General features: G+C 39.3%; 2 protein-coding genes and 1 long non-coding RNA gene across 3 annotated transcripts; 2 read left to right on the top strand and 1 right to left on the bottom strand.

Annotated features, from left to right (window-relative positions):
• Positions 1–565: 565 nt before the first annotated feature.
• On the bottom strand, positions 566–10,867 carry LOC119722285 (N-acylneuraminate cytidylyltransferase-like). The gene is given in 9 exon segments (XM_038192327.1): positions 566–1,964; positions 3,050–3,187; positions 3,487–3,573; positions 4,400–4,587; positions 5,123–5,261; positions 7,622–7,777; positions 9,555–9,707; positions 10,562–10,606; positions 10,609–10,867. Coding segments are annotated over 9 exon segments (1,230 nt in total). The 5' UTR covers positions 10,721–10,867; the 3' UTR covers positions 566–1,752.
• A 7,475-nt stretch (positions 10,868–18,342) lies between these two features.
• Positions 18,343–24,712, top strand: LOC119722283 (intraflagellar transport protein 27 homolog). The gene is made up of 7 exons (XM_038192326.1): positions 18,343–18,532; positions 19,110–19,189; positions 20,156–20,215; positions 20,394–20,453; positions 21,538–21,652; positions 22,440–22,549; positions 23,644–24,712. Exons 1-7 carry the CDS (start codon positions 18,484–18,486, stop codon positions 23,743–23,745), a joined length of 576 nt encoding a protein of 191 aa, XP_038048254.1. The 5' UTR covers positions 18,343–18,483; the 3' UTR covers positions 23,746–24,712.
• LOC119722284 lies at positions 22,560–22,969 on the top strand. The gene is made up of 2 exons (XR_005270428.1): positions 22,560–22,655; positions 22,778–22,969. It is a non-coding gene; the product is annotated as an uncharacterized LOC119722284 (long non-coding RNA).
• Positions 24,713–24,781: the final 69 nt, after the last annotated feature.

Raw genomic sequence — 24,781 nt, 5'->3', positions numbered from 1 at the left:
ATTGCAAAAGGTTCAATAACATGATTAAGAATTCACTGGATGTTAACAACAACTGTTTTAACTTTTTTCTTCAAGAGACTGTCAATATCAATGGATGGGTGGTACTCGCCCTATAGTTGCATTGCAACTTTGCCTTGCAATTGGAAGGGGTAAATAGCACAACAAAACGCACATTTTCTCAGATAAGTTGCATGACGACTGTACAGGGTGACTAACCCTAAAAAAAAATGCAACCCTGAAACATTTGCCTTTTGCCAAAAACATGATGTTCTGAATATCAATTTAAAGCCGAGAATTTTTTCTTTCAAATTCTGGGAAAAAAATTCATGACAACAGCACATTAGGTTGCTGAGAAAATGCTAATTATCGTTTTGGTGCATTCCAATGGCATTACCACAGTTAAGGGATTTACACTGTACCTATTTGTGCATGAAATACATGTAGCGCATTGTGTCCTAATCCTTACAAACAACAAGGCACGTAATATGACAACAGAACCAATGAATTGATGGAAATACCTATTATTTTCCACCAAAACAGGTATCTTATCATTTTTAGTCCTATGAAACCTTTTCAGCATCACAAATCTGTCAAAATATTAAAGAAATTGCACAAATGGAAGACCTCTTCAACTGACTGTTTCTTAACTGTGATAATGCCATTGGTAATGCCAGGTTTTCATGATTTTTTTTCGTTATTTGGAAGAAAAAACTCTCAGCTTTAATCTGATATCCAAAACATAAAAATTCACAGATCACGTTTTGGAAAAAAGGGCACATGTTTCAGGGTTCCATATTTTTTGGGTCGCCCTGTACAGCACAAAAAAAAAAACACCTATAAAATAACCACAAGTACATTTCAGTAATATTTTAGTCCGTTTACCTCACCTGTAAAATAAAATTCAACAATTAAATATCAATTTTACAATAAACAATTTCAGCTAATTTAAACATGAATTCCTCAAACCTCAAATCATGGAGATTTACAAATTACAAAAAGTACATAATCTGCAAGCTCTTTCCTACAGGATGGAAGTCTGTTTCTACGGGGGCGAAATGCAGTTTTGAATTTCAAACTCAACTTAGCTCAGTCATCCGGTAAGCAAAGTAATATATATTTCATTAAGTAAACAACATTGGCACTCTATGAGGCCAAACAAAAAATAGTTCTGCTATGAGCAAAAAACACCCAAACCCCAATTTCTACTTTTACCCTTGACTACACGCAGACACCTCCATATGATCTTGCACACAAAAATTGGAGAAAAAAAAGATTCCCAACTTACCTACCCTATTTTCGAATGCCATGTAATCCGAAGCAGAACTATTAATTTAATTTTGGCCCGAATTGAAGTCATGTTCACTTCATGACTATTGGTAAAAAGTACATGGGGAAAAAACATAAGTTTAACAAAACAAATTCAATTTTCTGTTCAACACAACAAAACTGAATGAGTTTATGATTCAGCCTGTGACGGTGCAGATACTGCACAATGTACTAGAGTATAGATTCTACAAAACTTCACTGACAACTCCCTTTAACATGGTTTCATCTTTACACCTTTGGCCTTGAATGAAAACTAGAGTAAGAAAATTCACTCTCATCTTAGTAGTGTACATGTAGTGTGAAGCAATCACCTTCCAACAAAGGTTTTGGGATTACAAAAAAGTACCATGCAAGCCTAGTTGAAAGTGAGGTGCCACTATCGAGGTTGGATACCTTCTACAGCCAAACTTTTAAGCAATGAGCCAACTATTTCGGAGTTGCGCATTTCTCTTGTTCCACAGCCGACTTGGCTTTCTCCCGGAGTAACAGGAGGTACTCACAAAAGTCCCGGGCCGCGCCCCGGCCGCCAGCAAGCTTGGAGACAAACTGTACCGCTGTTTGGACCGGCGCTTGTGCGTCGGCGGGGCAACCGCTGACCCCACAGCGCTTCAGGCATTCAAAGTCTGGCGTGTCACACCCTGCAATGAGACAAGTAAATCAAATCAAACATGCCTTTCTGGTCATTGTAAGGCTTTCAAAATTATCTTAATGTTTCAAACATGAAAAATACGGTAATGTTTCTCCAATGGTTATAACTCTTTTGCTACTTCTTAAACATCATAAAACCTGTTCTACATTTTGATCAGTTGTAGGCTATAGATGAAGTGAAAAAATGATGCAGTTCTGTTTTCAAAGGTTAAAGACCATGGACAGTTATAACATACTTAGGCCTACTGCAAAACACTCCAGAGGCCCATAATATCGACGCAGCACACACATTTTCACTGGGGCGCTTTGCTTACAAAGTTTGAAAGGTGCGGCACGCTGTTGTAGCTAGCAAATGTAAAACTTGATCAGCGAATTTTTAATACTTGAATACTAATTTATTCAGTAATGGACAGCCCTACACTTGACGACTTGTGAGGACTTGTGCACGAGGGCTTGTGAGGACATGTGAGGACTTGTGTGGACTTTTAAGACTTTTGTGAAGACTTGGGTGCACTCATGTGCACTTGTAGACTTTTGAGGAGTTGTAAGGATGTATGAGGACTTGTGAAGACATGCGAAGACTTATGAGGATTGTGAAGACATGTGAGGACTTTGAGGACTTGTGAGGATCTGTGTGGACTTGTGAGGACCTGTGAAGAATTGTGAGGACTTGTGTGAACTTGTGAGGACTTGCAAAGACCTTTGAGTATGTGCGAGGATGTATGAGGACTTGTTTGGGCTTGTGAAGATCTGTGAGGACTTAAGAGGATTGAGAAGAACTGTGAGACATGAGGACTTTGAGGACATGGAGGACATGGATAATTGTGAGGACTTGTGTGAACTTGTTAGGAACTTGTAATGACCTCTGAGGATGTTTGAGGACTTGTGTGGACTTGCGAGGTTTGTGAGGACTTGTGAGGAATTGTGTCGATGTGTGAGGACTTTTGTCAGGACTTGTGTCTATGTGTGAGGACTTTTGTCAGGATGTGATGGATTTGTCTGCAAAACTAGATGGAGATAGGTTCCTTGCAATAAAATGCCAAGTTAGGGTCTGGGAAGGTTGGAGTTAACTTACCCATAATAGCAATGTCCAGCCAGTCCAGCTGCAACTCTTTTCTCCACTCTTCCAAGACGGCTAATTTGTCCTTGCATCCCATGGTCAAAGGCAGATTCAGCTTGTCTGCGTATTTCTGGTGAGTTATGCTCTGTTCACCTGCAGAAGAAAGAAAACAATGACTTCAAATCCACCAGCTCAAGGGGAATAGGGGAAAAAACACAGGAATAATTATGATAGTTATACAAACGTATTGTAAATATCTTGTAATCCACACATAACTAGCTCTGCTTCAATGGGATTCAATGCATGACTAATAATTGATTTTACTTCACAGAGATTTTTTTACTACATTCAACTTTTTTCACAATGACTCCGAGCGTACTGACAAAAGTTTCCCTGAACCACTTTGACATTTGAAAATTCAAAATGAATTGTGGCTTCAGACAACTACTTACAGCTCAGGATTCGGACTGCCATTCCCTTTTGTATTAATTCCTGGATGCCAATGGAATCGCTGAAGTTGTATGAACGAAACTCATCGCCTGCCAAAGAGAAAAAGTCAAGATACAATATGCTACAATACTTAAGCACATTTTTAATAAGAAAGAAGAAAAAAATAGGGGTGTAAGTGGGTACAAGATATATATCGGATGCCAAATATTCATTTGTTGTCAAAAACATAACCTTGTGTAAAAAACCCAAAATTTTGATCAATTTAAGCATCTGTACCGCGGACGTTACACTTTATTTACGTGTGTACTTTTCCAGTGTTGTAGTACTCATACTCGAAATGGTACTCAATACTACTGGAGTACTCGTACTCAAATGTCAAAGTACTTGTACTCGAAATGATGGTACTCGTTCTCGGGCAGCAAAGTACTCGTACTCGACATATCAAAATTGTACTCGATCATCAAAGTACTCTTACTCGAAAAGCAGTACTAACAAAAAAAATGGTTTAGCTTGACTTACCACGGCCTTATTTTATTATCGATACTTTCAGTTGGAAATGGTTGATTGGCTTGCAGAGAAATGAAAGTTTCCTGATTTTTCTCTGTGCACGTCCGGACAAACACATTTAACAGCTAGCCGTGAGTGGGTCTGTATATCGGTCTGACTGGGCCTGGGCGCACAATGAAGCATTTGCCGTATGGCTGCATTGGGAAATAGAAGTACTCGTACTCGTACTCGGAATACAAGCACTCGTACTCGGAAGTACAAGCACTCATACTCGGTTAACTAAGTACTCGGCAGTACTCGGTACTCCGAATAAAGTACTCGACTGCAACACTGCTCTATGGGAGCCTGGCGGGGGCCCGACAGTTCGTAGCTCCCTGGTTCCTCGTTCGCTTATCTATAGCAGCTTACCGGCAGAGGTGATGTGTAACATGTTGTCGGTCAGAACACCGTCTGCTGCAAAGACCACGAGTCGTACCCCTTGCGGTTTCTTCTTGCCAAAGTAACCAAACTTGATGACCCGCTGCTCCGCGATTGGCCAGTCAACGTCGGTGTCGATGTCAATACTGTACTCTGGCCCCATTTCAAAATAGCCAACCCTGGTAGTTAAAACAACGCAAGGCAAGAAGGCAAGCCCAAGTTATCAACTGCTCATGGTTTACATGATACCAAGAGTAACATTTTCATGTTTAAGTATAACCTTTGAAGACACCTCATGCATTTTTTTATGAACCAAACGCTCTTCTTAATATACATTTATTCCAAATTTTACCAAAGTAAAAATTGAATTGTCCACACTGATGGATGTTTTGCTGATGATAATTTACAGTGCTTTTTTGCACAATTTGAAAAGTAAAATTGTTATTTAAATGTATAAATTTAGTTGTTAATGTTTATATGTTGACATAGGCGTGTGTACTTTCATTTATACTCATACATGCAGATGTAGGAGTCCTTTTCAAGCATGCATAAGTATGCTAAAAATTAACAAGTGAGCGCACACAATTTCACGTTTTGCCAAGGGCAATCAAATTGGTCCAAAACAGAATATTGGAAACTGAGGTATTTTTTTGCCATTTCAAATTGCCCTGAATATTTTTTGCCAACTTTTTCTTCCCTACTTTATTACTTTACCTTCCTCCCTGGAAGAGCCCGCTCATGAGCAGTTCCCGAGTTGCAAAATAAACGGCTCCATTTTCGCAGAGATGACCGGCCCAGTCCTGCCGCCGCGGCCTCTTGGCGGGATTGAAGTTTTCTGCCTCTGTCTGCTCACCTTCAAAACACAAATTACGAAAGAAAAATAGCCACTTGGTCAACATTCATGCCCTAAAATGACAAACAACTACGTTGCAAAGGAAGTCACAATAGACAGGAACATGTGTAGTAGCCAAACAGGTAGAGTTAGCCATGAAAACACAGGTAATAATAATAACAGATCGTGTAAAAGTCGCCAGGCCGTGCTCACTTTTTCATGTGAACGTCTTGTACCAAACACTGACCAGTCTAGTCACAGACTCCCGTGTTTAAATTTACCCACTTGGTATCTATGCAATCGATTGTGATCGATGGTACTCCACAAAGAATGGCCAGAATGAAAAACTACAACATTTGGGCAATTCCATTGTTATGGGCGTTACACTCAGAGCAAAAAAAAAAATTCGAAACAACAAAGTACAATATTTGCAGTTCTGATTTGAAAATCACAGGCGTGTGGAAAAAAAACACACCTGGATTTTTCTAGGTATGTGTTTTTTCTAGGTGTGTGGTTTTCTGGGTGTGTGATCTGTGGTCTAGGGAAATTCAGGCGTGCAATTATTCGCACTTCTCAGGAAGCTTTTAGGTGTGCGATGGTGTGGGGGTGTGATCGCACGCCTCAAATCAGAAGGACTGTATTTGCAATGATAGAAATATATTTGGTACAACTCTAGCTTAGGCCTTAATGTACAACATGACATGGTCAATGTAAAGCGCTGTAAACTACCGCCATGGAGTGTTACGTTTTGAAATGTAGATTTTGATTTTCAGTACACATTGATAAAAATCTGTGAATTTTCTTGCAAGAATTTAAAGGGGCACTAGGTCCTGAAATCCCTAAAAAATGTCATGTTTTGGATTGTTTACTTATCCTATTGCAAACATCTGGTTGAAAGGAAACCCAACCTAATGTATTACTGTTCCTGAGAAAAGATGAGAAAAACCCGCTTGTTTACATCGGACACAAAGGAGTACGGTACGAATACGTTTTTTCGTGTCGCTCTCAGTGTACGATATACATGTTGTGTGTCTCGGGAACAGCGGTGACCAATCACCAATGCAAAAAAAAAGTGGTTTTACGAATGAAATCACAACTAGCATCAAAACAGCTCGAATTTATACAGAATAAATTTTACACGCATAATACAGAAATAACTCAAAAAACGCCCAGTTTTGAAAGGATAGTTGTGTGGATGTTTATATCCTACTTCGAGGAGTCCTCGATTTGGTTCCTGTCCTCGATACATCGATGATGTTGCATGTGTGTCTCCACAATTTACACCATAAACAAACGCACTGTTACGTACTGGGAAAATGCAAACATGTAACAGCGCTAACATTATTCAATTAAAACTGGGTGTTTATTTGTTTTGCATATGCTGTGTACAGCAAAGTCCTGAAGGATCTAGTATGGAAAACTGAATCCACACAAGACTGGACAATTAACAATCCCTTTCAATAACAGAAATCACAACCAGATGTTCTAAATAGCAGCTCAAAGTGTAGCTTGCATGCTATGCAAACGGATGTTATTGATTCTTTATAAAGGTATCTATAAAGGAAATCCAATGCATTTTTGCAGTGTCACTGAATATACCCACAGTGGTGAAATACGTATGACCATGTGTACCATTATTAAATTTTAGAATATATGTATGAGTGTGTGTTGGGGAGGGTTGATTTTACATAGGTTTTCCTCTATTTCATAGTTTAGGCCCTATATTATGTAATGTTTATATTATGTTATGTATATCGGCGTAAGGGCAAAACCTAATTTGAAGAAAAATATTATAATGAATGTTATATTATATTGAAAAACTTTTTTTTTGGTGAAACAAATATTTGTATTTGCAAGCTTTCAAGCAGACCCAGGTGAAAAAGTAGTAGAGCAGTAGGATCAAAATTTCCAAACAAAAACAGGACAAAAGTAGGACTTTGGAGGACAAAAGTAGATAAAAGTAGGACTTTTGCGAGCTTTCAGGAGTACTTTTCGTTGTCCACAGGAACTATAAGCCTCATTTGGCATGTGCTGTACTCACAACACTTGTGCTCCACCCTCAACTAATCTCTGGGAAGTAAAGTTGGCCGTGGGGGGGGGGGGGGTTGCAGAAGGGCTATCAAGTGGAAAAATGGCCTTATTTGAGAAAACTGCAGTCACTGCGGGGGGGGGGGGGGGGGGGGGGGGGCACCTCCTCCGCACCCCTGGATCCGCCACTTAAACACTGTGTAAACAGTGTTTTAACAATGATGTCGGTGAAAGACAATATTACCAATATTGAATGTACATGTCCCTGACGCAAAATGTCTTTGTATAAATAGTGGTCACACAAGAGCACTAAGAAGCTTTCTTCTCTCCAAGGCTTTTGAAAGCTGACATACCTGGCTTTTTCACCTCTTTCCATCGGAGGAGATGATTGCGTGAGACGGCGAACACCGAATCGTAGCCTCCTTCCCTGACCATACGAGCGGGGCCCTGTAGGTGCCATGGCTGGAGGCAAGGCGACGTGCACTGAATCTGCCCAATTAGTTCAATTTCTGTTAGACGGGGGAGAAACAGATACAGTCGACTCTCGTTAATACAAACTCAGCCAGACCCAGGGTGACTGTAAGGTCATGACCAAATCCTGCTAAAGTCACTTCAAAAAATCCGTCAGATTTATCAACAATCTGCCAAATTCCCCAGAATTACTCGCAATGCACTATAAACATTTCATATCACATGCAGATGTTGTAATATTCCCTTAATTAATGTTAGAATTACATTATAAACAAACTATAGTTACAAAACATAAAGATGTTATGAAAATGCGTAAACTTCAGGCAAAATGCGGTTGCGTCAAGACGAAAGTCTGGTTTTCAGTGAACCTCAGCACCTAGACCAGGTAACCTATCCAATTTTGCAAGGGGTTGTTTGAAAAGATTGAAGCTTTTTTAGACCTTTTTTCCCATTTTTTAAAAAATTTGCTTTGTTTTTTTCTGTCAAACAACCATTTTTGCGGAATTCTGCCAGGAATCTGCCAAAAAAATCCATTCTGTCAAATTTTCTGTCAAACTCGTTTTTTTATAAAAAAAATCTGTCAAATTTAGCCGAAAATCGGCTAAAACGGTCACTATGGCCAGACCTAGCCCAAATGTACGTTATACAGGGCGTCCCCCCCAAAAAGTCACTCTGGAGGGTATACAGATTTCTCACAATTTATGAAAAAAATATTTCAAATGCAATTATAGAATTGATAAGCCCAAACATTTTTCTTTTTTCTGTGAAGTTTTGTTAGATTCAGTTCAATGGTTTTGAAACAAAGGCTATTTAATGTAACACTAGTTTATATGCTCCATTCCAAGTTTTACAATACAGGGCCCCCCCCCCCCCCCAAAAAAAATGTTCCTCTTAGGTTGTAGAAGAATTTAAAAAAAAAAGAAGATGTTATTTTACTTTTCTTACAAAATTGTGAAGCATATTTATTGTTGGGCCTACTATTTTCTGTAAAAAATTTGCATTGAGTTCGGTTCACTCGAAATGTTTAATTTTTATAATTGAGGAATCATATCACAATTGTGTCAGATTAGCGTCACAATATATCTCCTGTTTGTGTTTTTTTTTTTCTATGTGTTTAACGTTCGCTGTATAATGAAATAAAAGTCGGGTGGCAATTTGTGGTTGTGACTCAAACTAAAAACATCGCGAAATGTCAAGCGACGTCGCTTTGCGCTCTGCCTTTCCTAGAATTTGCGGTCTCCCCCAATGTAAAACCTCAAAAGAACCTGTCCATTCTGGACAAACTCTCAGTGCTGAGATTTATTTTAAAGGGAAGATACAACATCTGCAAACATCATAAAACGAAATGATCGAATCATCACGAAAGACCATACTGGATTGTTAGGGATGACAGTCTAAAGCATCCTGTAAAATCGTGGCTCCTGGTGCGCTGACATTTTCAAGAAAATTTGCATTTTTCCAACGCTGGTCGGCCGACCAGCGTTGGAGAAAACTTGCTCTTTTTCAAAAACTGCTCCGAAATTTTCATATTTAGGTGTTCCGCATTTTCTTTGCAATTGATTACACACATTCCCTTATACATTCCCTTTAAAAAGTTTGAGCAATATGCTCCAGAGAAAACCGTGGAAAATTGGGACTTTTGGGGTTTTTTTAAATCAAAGTGTTATCTTTATGGTCTTTAACTTTTTACATGGGATAATCAATAAATATATCAAATATTCTCGATATTGGATTTCCGATATATCATTTAATGAAAATTCTGATATCGACGGTGAGTAGTCTAGTGGGAGAGGTGACTCGAATGAATTTTACTACCTGGATGAAATTTCAAAAATTCTTGTACAGTCTCAATGGATGTGGAGGCATCATGTGACACTTCCGCGGACCTCCGATGCACCTTGGCACCCCACTCCTCCGAGATGCGAGCTATCTCATCATGATCAGTGGAGACCCACACTTCGTCAAATTCTGTACAAATAAAAAAGGATCAATTAACTCATTAGCACTTAATGTACTACATTGTATCACACTGTGTTTATTCACTGAAGAATCAATCAAACATGGAGTGCTCAAAGGTTGCAGGCGGTTACAATGAGTAATAGGCATGGCAATTTCTGGCGCTACTAAAGGCTTAAATGGATAAAAAACAATTTAAATTCCTCTTGACAATAATTTAATAACCGTTATGAGTAGCATGTGTGAGTTAGCTTCGTTTATAAATATGTGACAATTCCACTCAAAACTTGATTAATTTCACAATTGATGATGTTAAATTCCTCTCTAAAATAACTACATGGGCTGATGCATTCAGGCATGTATGCATGTGATGTGACACTTTTTCGAGAACACTGCTCACCCAAATCTCCTTTAATAAGGTTTGCTTTAAAAAGTTTTAGAGAGAAAAAAACAAATATGACATTTCATAGTTCATTTTAAAGAGAAAGATATTGTGCTCTGGGTTATCATGGTCATATAGTTATCACTTTGACTTAGGCCTATCAATCATTATCAATCAGAACTCAATAATAAGGGCCAAATCGTAAGATCATGAATATTCAAAAATAAATTAGCTCGCTTGACAGACTTCGACACCGTACCAGATCGGGCCGGGCACAGACATGACAGAGCCCCGCAAAATTTGACAGACACCCCGCTCAGTCATGTCAGTGTGGAGCGGTTGAGCTGTCTGGGTCTTTGTTGACAAGCACTCATGGTAATTTGCCTAGCCACATAGCCTACATAATGTTATATTTACAAGAAAAAAATAATTACTATGAATATATAAAGTTACTATAAAAAAATAATAGCATGTCATTTTATACCTCCCGAATCTACGGCTGATCGGAGGACCCAAGAAATCAGTGGTGACCAGCCAGCAACTTGATGTTCTTCAGCTTGATGCCCTTGCTTCCGCCTCTTGCAAGAATCAGTGCTGCGAATTTGCCCTTTCTCCTCGATGTCGATGAATCGGTTTCCGTCATCTTTTGGTTTGTTTTGCCTATTTGCAGTATACAATGCGACTACAAGTACGAGGCTGTGGGAACTTCAGTTGAAAAATGATGAGCCAACTTGCAGCGATCGATCTATCGTAAATAATAATGTAAACATACCACATGCACAATATTTTGCCCACGACTGGCACGAGTAAAAAAACCGGGCTCAAGGTAGCGGCGGATTTGGCCGGATGTCTGGCTGCGTATTCAGCGAGTTATTCAGCCGCGCATTCACCAAAATTAAAAAGTGTATAATACATGCGGCAAAAGGGGATCCATTTAATCAACGAATTTTCCATAATAAACGGGCAAATAACAATATTTTAAGCAACCGTTTAAAAGCAACAATTTTTGACGCAATAATTACTATTAAATTAGCTGCATGATGGGAATCGTGACATTTCGCGGTATTTTTCAACGCTTTTGGAGACGTTTGAAAGTAAATGCATCACTTCAGTGAAACAAAGTGTAATATACCCACACGTAATGTCAAAAACTCACAATTTTATTTCATCATCTACGAGATTATGTTACTGGGCACACTTCATTTTGGTACGGGCTTCAGCCGAACGCCAATTAGTGCCTAATTAGCCTGTTAAAGAGATCCCATATTCCCTGCACTATTAGAATGAGTTCTTTTCAACTGCGCATATCACTGCCCCTTTAAAACAAATTGTACCTCACATGTTGTCAAAATCTCACAATTGCATTTCGTAATCTTCGAGATCATGTTACTGTTCACACTTAATTTTGGTATTGGCTCCAGCCGAACACTAATTGGTGCATAATTAGCCCATTACAGTGACCGCATTTTCCATGCACTATTATAATTGGTTCTATTAGGCTGCGTATATTACTGCCTCTTTAAAACACTGTAGTGTTTGTTTTTGTTGCATTACTTTTTTTCTTCAACAGTTCTGTCAAATTTGAAACTATTGTGTCGTATATCACAGTCAATTATGGGACGCAATTTTAAATCAATATAATGTCTTTTTCATCAGTTATCGTCTCCACAAAGAGGGGTTTATTTTTGTTCCATTAAAAGTGACTCGAATTCGAATTGAATTTTTCGCGATTAATAAGCTGTATATTCTTTAAATCATATTAAATTTAATCTTCAAGGGTTCCCATTGATTTTCAAACCATTTGTGTCCTGTATCCCGAACAATTATTGAACCAAATTTCAATTCAGTGCACTGTGTCGTTCTTGAGTTATCGTCTCCACAAGGCGTGTTTTATTTTTGTTCACTTAATGCCAACTTCGTTTGGGCAGATCCTGATCCACGTTGACAGACGTCTTTACGGTGGTGACCAGTATTTGTGTAGCGCGCCCTCTTTTGGAAGAAATTGATGTTGGTAAAATGTACGGGAGTGCCCTTACACACTGTAGTATTTGTTTTTGTTGTATTAATTTTTTTCTTCAACAGTTTCTGTCAAATTTCAAATTTATTGTGTCGTATATCATCATTCAATTATGGGACGCAGTTTCAAATCGGTGCAATGTGTTTTTCTTGAGTTATCATCTCCAGAAAGAGTGCTTTCTTTTTATTCAACTAAAAGTGACTTGAATTCGGATTGAGTTTTTCGCGATTAATAAACTGTATTTTCTTTGAATCATTATAAATTTATTCTGCATAGTGTTCCCGTCGATTTTCAAAACGTTTGAGTCCTATATCCAGAACAATTATTGGACGAAATTTCAATTCAGTGCAATGTGTTTTTCTTGAGTTATCAGAGTGCTTTATTTTTGTTCACTTGAATTCAGATTGAATTTCAATAAACTGTATGTTCTTTAAAACAAAGTGTACCTCACATGCTGTCAAAGTCTCACAATTTTATTTCATGATCTTCGAGATCAAGTTACATGGCACACTACATTTTGGTATAAGCTTCAGCTAATTAGCCCGTTCAAGTTACCCCATTTCCCCGCACTGTTAGAATTGGTTTTTATTCGGCTGCGTATAATGACTGACTGCCTGGGGTCGCAGTAAAATGGGTCACTTTAACGGGCTAATAAGGCACCAATTAGTGTTCGGCTCGAGCCAATACCAAATTTAAATGTGAACAGTAATATGATCTCGTAGATTATGAAATTAAATTGTGAGTTTTTGACAACATGTGAGGTACACTTTGTTTTAAAGGGGCAGTGATAATTATGCGCAGTTGAAAAGAACGCATTCTAATTGTGCAGTAAAATAGGGTCACTTTAACGGGCTAATTAGGCACTAATTAGTTTTCAACTGAAGCTTATACCAAAATGAAGTGTGCCCAGTATAATGATCTCGTATATTAGGAAATAAAAATGCGAGTTTTTTTACAAAATGCACGTGGTACACTTTGTTTGAAATAGGCAGTGATATACGCAGCCGAATAGAACCAATTATTGTGCAGGGAAAATATGGTCACTTGAACGGGCTAATTAGCAGAGGTGGCAGCAAGTCATTTTTTTGCAAGTCCAAGTCAAGTCACAAGTCATTGTTTGCAAGTCCAAGTCAAGTCACAAGTCATTAGGTCCAGTCACAAGTCAAGTCACAAGTCATTTGGTCTAAAAACAAGTCAAGTCACAAGTATCTTTGTCCAAGAACACCTCAAGTTGCACATTATTTTGTCCAGCTGTAATAAGCTAAAAGAATTAACCTGGCGTGAACTTACGAGTTATTTGAACATGCCTCCTTTATTCCCCTTTTTCAATGTGTTGCAATTACTATTCTTGTAGTTTATCACATATCTGTCGGATATGAGCCCTTTGTATACTTTAATAAATTTACTTTACATTGTAAAAATAAATGTTGAGATGACCGTGAAAAAAAGACTTCCTCACTCGATTACATGTAGTATACTAACACTTTATTGTTCAATTTTCATGTATACTAAACGCCTACCAATGGGTTAGGCTATCCGGTATTTTACATGCAATTGATAAAGGCCTGCTTTCTTTTCATGAAAGGTTCCTTTCAAAGTTTGTTCAACCCATACATTAAGCAAGAGACAATTGGTCATTGAAAACTGTAGTTTGTTGTGACGGTCTTATTGAACACTTTTTAAACTAGTGGGAAACTATTCATTTTACTGGATTCAGTCACTGAGGTCTATTTTCTGGAATGAAAAAGCTAATTAAAAGTATAATAGCTTAATTCAACGGGTCGCTCGAGTAGCGTCTGACTTGGGTTGGTAACAAGTCATTTTTTGCAATCCCAAGTCAAGTCACAAGTCATTGTTTGCAAGTCCAAGTCAAGTCACAAGTCATTGTTTGCAAGTCCAAGTCAAGTCACAAGTCAAAGCTGGTATTTACAAGTCAAGTCACAAGTCACAAAAATAGCGACTCGAGTCCGACTCGAGTCTAAGTCACATGACTCGAGTCAGCAACTCTGCTAATTAGGCACCAATTAGTGTTCGGCTGAAGCCAATACCAAAATTCAGTGTGTCCAGTAACATGATCTCGTGGATTATGAAATAAAATTGCGAGTTTTTGACAACATGAGAGGTACACCTTGTTTTAAAGGGGTAGTGATCTTGAAAATAGATCACCTTATGCCGCATGTATTATAGATTTTTTGTCTTTTGGTGAATGCGCTGCTGAATCTGTGGCTGAATGCGCGGCCAGAAATCCGGCCAAATCCGCGGCTACCTTGAGCTTGGTTAGTAAAAAAAATATGGGTGGGCGGCTGGGTTAATAAAAGTCGTGTGTCCTTCTGTTTGTCATTTCCATAACGTGGGGCGCTTGTAAATAGAACCATACTACTATGAAAAGCTCAAAGCTATGGGCGGCCGATTTTGCATTTATTACATACAAATCACCCAAGTTTAGGGAGACTGATGTGACGTGAAAATGTCAGTGTACTCCCAAAATATGAGAGGATCAGTAAATGATTTGATTAATGGTGCATCTATATATCCGCCTTAGTTTCACCCATAGCTCTATGGTTTCACCAAACAAACAACTCCATAAAATAAACAATAAAAGGTGGTGTGGTACGAGAAACTATCACGAGAGAGCAGCTGGTAATTTCTGCGACGCATCAACTCTGCATTTTATACTTCTAGAAGTAGAAGTACATGTACATATAAATTATACTATTAACACTTCACACTTCTTTTACCCAGGGATCACCGTCGCCCCAAGCATATTCCTTCCTCCATGCCCCAAGTCACGATATGCTAGCATCATTGACAATGCTGCGAATCTGGGAATAGCAAACGGGAATCACTGAGATGCGGCCTTTTAATTAAAAATCTTCAACTTATTAACATCGGCCATCCCTAACCTGTCATAATGTGACGCAGTGCAATGAAGACCGGGTCCTCACACTGTTATTCCCTAATTACGGTCCAACGGAATCACATGAAAATCATTTCTTCAAAAGGGTTTCAGAGCGTCATATATTGCAAATTAGAAAAAGTCTGGAGTGTTTTCTAAAGTTTCCGTCTGTATTTGACGGAATACCTGGACGGGATTAGGCTAGAAGGGGTTGACTTTTTAACATGATTAACGTACGAGACACCTTTTTAAACTAAACCTTTGGACAGACATCGGGGCTTAAATCAGGCTCATTATTCATCACTAATTAACACGCCAGAAGTTTTTGTTGTGTGTGTGGAATAAGATGGCACTTTGACCATGCACTTTCGAGAACCGACGCAACGGTACCCAAGGGTTGAGGGAACATACCACGTGCGCGCGCCATCTTCGTGCGCGTATTTAGCCTTTGGTCAAAGCGCGCGTGTCTACCCGGACGCCTGACGCCCCAGATTCTGGCATGAAAAAAGACCAGTGCAAGTGGTGAAGCCAAGAGCGCTACCATCTCGTGGAGCTCATCATTATTCATTTGTTTTCAAGTAATATGAATCATGCATGTCTGCGGATACATAATGAACCAATCACGACGAGCAAGCCATTTTATTTTAGGTGATGCCCACGGTACGCTCGCGCGCGCAGGCCTCAAGGGCTCTTATTTTGAACGTTTAAAACACTAGATTGTTACGATCATATTATATTTATAGCTCCACGGTTTCTCACGCCACGCAAACTACTCTTGCTACACATCGTGAAAACTAATTGCACGAAATTTCAATTTAATCCATTTTGTATTTCTTAAGTAGTTCATCGGAAACGAGGTTGTTCTTTTTCTTCAATTCGTCACCGACACCACGAAGTAACACCCATCTACATACCAGTAAAAAACTAGCAATCGGAGAAAACGGCAACTAAAGTTGAACGCCTTCTAAAACAACACTTTGCGTCAAAACGACAGAGTTTTTTCAGTTGGGTTTCTCGTTGTGGACACTTGATGAATTGAATTTATTAAATCTGCTGTTTTTCACTCGTTTGTGTATTAAATAAACAAGAAATAAGAGAAAAAAGATGAGTGTTAGTTCGTGAAACCGAAAAAGCTGCGAAACTGTACATTTTCGTTTTCACGAAGTAACACTCTTCAATGTATTTAACACGAGGAAAGTGCAACTTCAGGTCAGCGCGCGCGCGCTCATGTAACTTGTTACAAGAAGAGTGTTACTTCGTGAAAACGTTTTTGCTCACTTATGAGCAGAGTGCGCGCCATGCATTGCAATGGAAAATGGAACTTGAGTGTTACTTCGTGAAAACGAAAATTGTCACTTTCGCGCAAAAGTTGCCATAGATACTTTGCGTAATTATTAAAGTAAAGCTCTTGAAGCTTTGAAACTTCGTGCAATGGTAGGCCTTGATGAATAATGTTTAAAAATCCAAAAAACTGAAAATCGAAAAAAATATGCTTTAACACGGTAGAGTGTTACTTCGTGGTGTCGGTGACGATTGTGCAGCATCCGTGTTGATGCGTTGCCGAGACCACTATTTATGTGGCGCGCCCTCTATTATAGTGGTCTCGATCTCCACCACCAAACCCGATTTGGGGCCAACAACTCAAGAAATACACGTTACATTAAAATTAGTTTTCGTACACTAATTTGTCATGATGTTTGGCATCAAAATATTTCATTTCAGAAAAAAAGTCCATTAATAAAGCTATTATGACCGTAACAATACAGGATTTTATTTGCAACAAATACAATCCTAATGGAAGTCAACATGGATTTTGAACGTTTAAAACACTAGATTGTTACGATCATATTATATTTATAGCTCCACGGTTTCTCCAGCCATTCAAACTACTCTTGCTACACATCGTGAAAACTAATTGCACGAATTTTCAATTTAATCCATTTTGTATTTCTTGAGTAGTTTATCGGAAACGAGGTTGTTCTTTTCTTCACTTGTGCAGCATCCGTATTGATGCGTTGCCGAGACTACTATTTATGTGGCGCGCCCTCTATATTGGTCTCGATCTCCACCACCAAACTCGATTTGGGGCCAACAACTCAAGAAATACACGCAGTGGCGTAGCCACGGGGGGCGTTGGGGCGATAGCCCCCCCCCCCCACATGAAATCTTTTCGCCCCCCCAGTCGCCCCCCCCCCCACTGAAATTTTGAGTTTCTAAAATAATTATCATTGATCTACATGACGCCCCCCCCCCCATGAAATGTTCCTGCCTCCCCCCCCCCCCCCCCCCCCCACTGAAAAATTCCTGGCTACGCCACTGAATACACGTTATATTTAAATGAATTTTCGTACACTCATTTGTCACGATGTTTGACATCAAAAGATTTCATTTCATAATAAAAACGTCAAATTATCAAGCTATTATGACCGTAACAATACAGGATTTTAATTGCAACAAATACACTCCTAATGTAAGTCATTATGACCGTAACAATACAGGATTTTAATTGCAACAAATACACTCCTAATGTAAGTCAACGTGGATTTTTAATGTTTAAAACACTAGATTGTTACGATCATATTGTATTTATAGCTCCACGGATTCTCACGCCATTCAAACTACTTATGCTACACATCGTGAAAACTAATTGCACGAAATTTCAATTTAATCCATTTTGTATTTCTTGAGTAGTTCATCGGAAACGAGGTGTTCTTTTTCTTCACTTGTGCAGCATCCGTGTTGATGCGTTGTTAAGACCACTATTTATGTGGCGCGCCCTCTATTATAGTGATCTCGATCTCTACCACCAAACCCGATTTGGGGCCAACAACTCAAGAAATACACGTTACATTAAAATTAATTTTCGTACACTCATTTGTCATGATGTTTGGCATCAAAGATTTCATTTCATAAAAAAAGTCCATTAATAAAGCTATTATGACCGTAACAATACAGGATTTTATTTGCAACAAATACAATCCTAATGGAAGTCAACATGCCTCGAGTTATTGGGCTCTTCCTTACTTTTCCCACATTATTGGATATCATCAGATTTGATTTGACTGCGTCCCCCCCCCCCCCCCCCCCAAAAAAAAAAAAAAAAAACTCAAAACCTCAAGATTTCATTTCCCCCAATTGCTCCCCCAAATAAAAAAAATTGAGTCTTGCGCCGCCTCTGTCCAGTCTACATCGTGCATACTCCGCCTTAATTCCGTATGGGCTAAATATGAAACAAAATTAATGAACATTTAATTTTGTGCACATTTGTACTCCATATCAAAGTGTGCTGAGTTTCAGTGGTTGCCGAACGTATAAAATTGTATGTGAATACGCGTGAAGGGATACCAGCGCACTCATTCCATTCCATGAATTGAACGAAGTTGTGTACAGTTTCCACTAGTTACTGTCAATGTGTGTGGCAAAATGAAACCAAACAACTCGTAATTTGATGTAAATATCACCATTCAGCTCCTCAGAGTAAAGGTGTATTAAAATGCCTGTTGCTATGCCGGTAGTTTTGCGAGCAAAGTGTGTGGTTGTAGGTACGTAATAACTGTTTATCATAAGAATGATTAACTGACAAGTGACAACAAACACACACAATTACATTCACCAGTTGCGACATGGTGGTTTATTATTTTACTTTTGGGCGGGGGGGGGGGGGGAGGGGGGGGGGGGTAGGGGGGTTACCGGGGGGGGGGGCACTGTTTAATTAATTAGCTTAAAATTTTCTTTCGCATAATTGTGCACTTAAACAATACATAGACCCACTAGTGCGGTAATGCTGCGCTGTATCCTTTGCCACACAATGTGCAAACCAACCTAGGCCTAGGCCTACTTAAATTTGAAAACTTAGTTAAAACGTAAGACATAAACAAAACTTATGCCTAGTTATCTGTTACACTTTAAAATGAAAAACGCCCAAAAAAGTTTTATATTCCATTTTGCATATTATTATTAATGTAAGTAGGCTAACAATGAATTGTTAGACAAGAGTTGAGTAGAATAAAGTGAACTCAAGAAATCTTCCTTGCAGTAGAATTGTGGTTTACAAATTACAATATTGCTCAGTTAAGCAGTTGATGAGTACTACAAAATTTACATTGACTTGTATCACAGGTGATTCTACGGTGGGTAAAAGCGCACTGACCCAAGTTTTCCACAGTGATGGCACACACTTTCCAAAAGCCTACTCCATGGTAAGAGAATTCTCTGTTTGCGGAGTAAACATTTTGACGTTTAGCCTACTATCAAAAAGTAGTTTGCCTTTGTACTGTTGAATCCCAACTACTCACTTGGAATCAGTTTGTTTTGTTACTCCCCACACTATACCATTGGCCCCAACGTAAGTGGACCGTCTCAACTTGGGACGATGCTAGTCCAAAAATGTGGCTCTCTCGATTCTGTGTATGAGAATCCCAAAACTTAAGGTATTGAAAACATGCAACAAAAGAAAATAGACTGGCATATGAAACAACCAGCCCAGCACCCTTTTAGAACTGCATCAGTCAACTGTGTCAAACGAAACATCTGGTACTGGTCTCTATTTCTATACATGTATCTCTCCATAGTCTACCACCAGACTAGTGAAGAGGTCAGTCTTTTCAGACAGTTGGACATGTAACAGTCTAGTCTTAGGCTTCAAATTTACTTCCAGAACTGTAAGAACTTCAAATTGAAATCACTTGGCTTCACTCTCAGGTGTAAAATGTTGAAGAAAAGCCTCCTTGAATTGAGACTTCAAACAGTAGCAGTTGCCTTTGTTGTTGATGGCGGCCATGTGGGTGGCCTCTGAGTCGATGCTGAGATGCTGGATGGAAGAGTCTGGCTCGGGTACCTGAAAATAGTACGGACCTTGTCTTTGCCTCATGAAAAATTTGGAGATTTTTTCCAGATGAAGAGTGAAAAAAGTTGGCCTGGAAATGTTTTGCATGTTTTTCTGCACTCGAGGTCCCAGTCTGGGACGATGCTATATTTGAGGCATAACAATTTCAGTGCGTTACAAAGATGCAGAAGTCGTTTAAAAATTACAGTTTTGGCTTTTGAAGTACTCAAGATCTAACCCGTGGTAATCCTCAATGACAAGAAGTGACTGGTATTTAAAGTTTTTTAGAGCAGAAGATTATATCCACCAATAATCTTCAAAATTCCTTCCCTTTTTTTAGACAATCGGAGTAGAGCTGTGCGTTAAAAGTGTGAACATTCCAGAAACTAGTAACAGTGTGGTAAGTCTACTGTTTCATTTTTAAACTGTCAAACTTTTTTTTTCATCTAAGACCTTCAATTGTTCAAGACAAGTTTGTAATGCATAGTTTTAGCTATTCAAACAAAATGTTTGAGATGGTTTCATTTAATTGTCCTGGGTAGTAAATTGCTTTCTTGTTTGTTTTTTGTCCCTTTTAGGAATTATACATCTATGATTCAGCAGGGAAGGAAATGTTCTCAGATCATGTTCAGCAGATGGTGAGTTAAAAATTTTATCAAGCCTGATTTTCCAAAAACATTTTGAGTTTACTTAAGCATGCAGTGTCCTATACCGAGTGTGCAAAAAAGTGCAACATTAAGAAAACAAATAATTGAAACTGTTGAATGTTTTTCTCTTCAGTGAAATTATATATTACATTAAAGCCTGACTATTTCTCAATAGTTCTTGAAGTCTTTTTATCGTTTCAAAATGACTTCTGCAACCTTAAACAGTCTTCTTTTAATTCTAAAGATCCTACATTTTTTTAAATTTTGAATAGTATCTTTTTGTAGAAAATGTAATTTTCTTACACTTTTTTAAAGGGAATATACATCATTTGCTTTTGCTGTAATTTTCAGAAATGGATGGAATTGGGGGGTTGGAAATATAAAGCAAAAATAGTTACACTGACTTTTTGGAGGTTTTGGGTTCGAAAATGCTATAAAAACCAAGAAAAACGATCATTTTCCTGTAGTCTGGTTCCCTGACTCCATATAAGAAGAAACAGAGCAGTTTATATACATTGGGGAATTGTAAGGTCAGGGAACCAGTCTAGCTGGCTCGTACCCGTTCATAGGTTTGTAATCGATTGCAAACAAGTGCAATGGTCAATTGGGGCCAGTATTTGAAAAAAAGCCAGTTGTTTCCAACGCTGATCGGCCGATCAGCGTTGGAAATTGATACAAAAATACCACTTTTCTTGAAAATGACAGTATACCAGGTGCCATAATTTTACAGGATGCTTTTAGACTGTCATTTACCAACATCCTATTAAGGTATTTCGCAAAAACTTGGTAGTTTTATTTTTCGATGTTTGCAAATGTTGTATATTCCCTTTAAGTTGATGCCATCTTTATCAATGCTGGTTTGCACTTTCATTTTTTTTTTGTTTTAACCCAAATTTTGCTTAGAAAAAGATCAAAATCCTGGCTTCTCTCCATGATGCTTCTGTTGGTTTTAAACATCACTATTGGAAGAGCCAAATAACTGGGTTTTTTTTTCTCTTACAGGAACGGGGCCGTTGAACAAAATCTTCCTAAATCCTAATTTTTTTTTAATTTTTTTTTTCAATTCTTCTAACAGTGGGACAGCCCCTCATTGGCTGTTGTGGTGTGCGACTTGGCCAATGAGAAGTCTCTATCCAGCTGTGTAAAATGGCTAGAACGGGTCAAGGCCAAAGCAGGGCGAGACATCCATGGTAAGATCCAAGCAGATACGGTGTCTTTGGAATTAAAGAAATATCGAGGAAGGCTAAATATCGCACCGTTTTGAAAGTCACGGTCTTCCTTGGCCGTTCCCTTGCACCCCATGCCCACAACCTTTTGGTCTGGCAAAATCAAGATAATGTAGGTAATTCTGCATGTTAGTGGGTTGGAGACCTGCCTGTTGAACTGCAGTGAATGTGTCCTTGGGCAGGACACTTTGCCACAATTTTCTTCTCCCCTCTAAAACGGGTATTGTTTGGCTAGAGATGGTTGTGTTTGAAGTACACTTGAGTAGGCAAACTTAGCTCCGCTTGATTACCGACTTGATTTCAAGTTTATTTTTGAATGAACTGTTCATGGGCAGCATTGTGGGCTGCAGTGCATGAGTCCTTGGGCAAGACACTTTGTCACAATTTGCTTCTCCTCTCCCGGGACTAAGCCGGGTACTGTTGGGGTAGAGATGGTTGTGTTTGAATTACACTTGAGTCTACAGGCAAACTTAGCCCCGCTCAATTACCGACTTGATTTCAAGTCTATTTTTGAATGAGCTGTTCGTACCAAGACACTTTGCCACAATTTGCTTCCTCCCTCCCAGAAGCTAAATGGGTACTGTGGAGGCAGAGATGCTTGTTGTGTTTGAATGAGCTGTTTGCACCAAAACGGCAGCATCAAGCTGTACAATCCCCACAGAGAGGCGAGATGGTCTGAGAAATGTTTTGTGGGCACGATGAGCAGGGGTAATAATACTGTGTTTACATAAATATCCCCTTGATCATACAGCTGTCCTAGTTGGGAACAAGACTGATCTGGACACCAGGCGAGTGGTGACTGCAGAGATGGCACAGAAAGCTGCTGCTGGGATGGAGGTCGTGTACTTTGAATGCTCTGCGGTGAGTATTCCTTCTCTCAGAAATTTTTGAAATGTTAGCAATTTTTTTGAATTCTAATGATGTTTGAATTCTATGCTTACTAGATGTTACAGTGAAATCTTGATAAGTCAAATCGGTTAGTTTGCCTTCTCTCAATTTTTGTTTGAATATTAGCAGTTTAATTGCAGTTGATTGTCTGAGTTTACCACTTGTTTTAATTCTAAAGATGTTACAGTGAAATCTCTATAGGTCAAAACCGGTTAACTCGAAAACCTGTTTAAATTAAAGAACTTACTCCTATCAAAAGAATAGCAAATCGTGTATAAACTTGCCCACGCTAACTTGAAATTTCAGTCCGGAGACTTTGTTAAGTCAAACTCAAAATTGCCAGATGCAGAAATAAACTTAGCGTAATAAGGCCACAGAAGAAACTGGAATCCTTTTGTTAAGAAATATCCCCAACCCCAATCAATTAACACAAACTCAGGTATAGAAAACCTATTCACTGCGGTGCAACTGACAACGATCTAAGTAAAACCGTGACCAATCACACAGGAAGGCTGAAGACGCAAAGCGGCTGCAGTGGTCGCGCGCCAAGTACTAGACTGCACACCCAGTACTGCATAAAAAGATTGCGAAACTGTTTTCATGAGTCATGTTCTTGGTTCTTGGTTCTTGGTTGGTTCTTCTCCTAAGGACTCCGCATGGGAGTAATAACAGGAGGCCAGAAACACCGGGGCAAACCCCTTCTCTTAGCGATAAATATTACTGGGTTCTTTTACGTGCATTGCATTTAACACAGGGGACCTATGGCTTTACGTCCCATCCGAAGGACGAAGCAGTAATGGTAAAGTGCCTTGCTTAAGGGCATTAGTGTCCACCCGGCAGTCTTGAACCCACGCCACTGTTGCCTCTGAAACACCAGAGCATGAGTCCGGTGCTCTTAACCGCTTGGCCATGACACTCCACATGTAGCGTACACAACGCCACATGTGGAGTACACAATGTGATCAGACTCCAGCCCGCAACTGCAACAAATCCAGGCTTTTGAGTTTTCAATTTCGTTGATTTTGATTTTCGTAATTTTTTTTTCTGCCTTGTTGGCGTTGATGCAGAAGGAGCGGGAGAACGTGGAAGCCCCATTCTACTTCTTAGCAAATGCCTTCTACAAACAGTACCAGGAGAAAGTGGCAATGACAGAATCATTATGTGAATGACGTCAACTGCCTGTGGGAAATACCAACTATGTGAATGACTTGAACTACATGCTCAGAATACTAAATGAGGGATGTCTTGCACTGACAGGTGCAGACAGGACTGAGTAGAAGCAGCTTCTAGTTGTAGTTGTCCCCTTGTGCATGTGTACCCCTCTAACGGTGATATTGCAATTTTTTCCATACAGTGTAGGAGGCCTGTTCCCTGATCCGAGACTTGGGGGGTTCTTCAAATCCCAAAGTGGAACTTTTTATATGCGAGCGTGGAGCGCGAAGCCCTTACGGCGTGGGGTTCGGGGCCTGCTTTGAAAAATATTGGATACTACATGTAGATGCTCTTTGGTGCAATCTGAGGCATTTCCTGGCCACTTTCCTCCGACTTTTTGAATCAAATTTGCTCGTATTTACAACTTGAAGGCTAGATTTTTAAGGGGGATGGGCCATCAAAAATTGATATTTTGTTAGGCATTTTTGTTTTGTTTTTTATTTCTGAGCGTAACTCTTCACCGAGCAGGGGGTTCGTTCGAAAACCCACCCCCAACCCCCCAAGCGTATGGGCCTGGTGCAGGTACTTGGTATTATTTTTGTTTCATGTGTGCTCTTTTATTTAATGTAAACTTGGCTAAAGACACGCAAAGTAAGTTCATGCTTTGACCTTGTGTGATTGGTAATTGGCGATCTACCCTACCCAGTTGGCACAGTGCTTGGCTTGGATGTGTACAATCTAATGCTAGCTCCCTTGAAACATAATGTTCCTCTGTTGGTTGTCAACACTCAACAGCACCCTGAACAATTCTCATACAAAGCGTACATGGATGCAGGGTATACGTACATCACATTTGTCTTGAAATGATCTTAAGTTATTAATTAAATAGTTAGCCCCATAAATGCATTTCAAATACAGTGGAACGTCGCTATACCGAACACCGCTATACCGAACATTCGGCTATACCGAACATCGTCCTTGGCTCCCGATTTTTGTGTACAAAACCAACCGAACATTGTTGTTGAAAACCGTCAACAGAAGAGCGACAAGTGG

The sequence above is a fragment of the Patiria miniata genome, unplaced genomic scaffold (genome assembly GCF_015706575.1).
Source record: "Patiria miniata isolate m_02_andy unplaced genomic scaffold, ASM1570657v1 HiC_scaffold_15, whole genome shotgun sequence".
NCBI classification, from domain to species: Eukaryota; Metazoa; Echinodermata; class Asteroidea; order Valvatida; family Asterinidae; genus Patiria; species Patiria miniata.
The sequence above is the reverse complement of the archived record's forward strand: the minus strand, read 5'-3'. Positions and strand labels throughout refer to the sequence as shown.

Excerpts from the sequence above, each read along its gene's own strand:
- LOC119722283 (XM_038192326.1), top strand. The coding sequence starts at position 18,484 with ATGCCTGTTGCTATGCCGGTAGTTTTGCGAGCAAAGTGTGTGGTTGTA. Across the intron at positions 20,216-20,393 it reads CAGAAACTAGTAACAGTGTG|GAATTATACATCTATGATTC; the intron begins GTAAGTCTACTG and ends TGTCCCTTTTAG. Across the intron at positions 22,550-23,643 it reads TGTACTTTGAATGCTCTGCG|AAGGAGCGGGAGAACGTGGA; the intron begins GTGAGTATTCCT and ends GCGTTGATGCAG.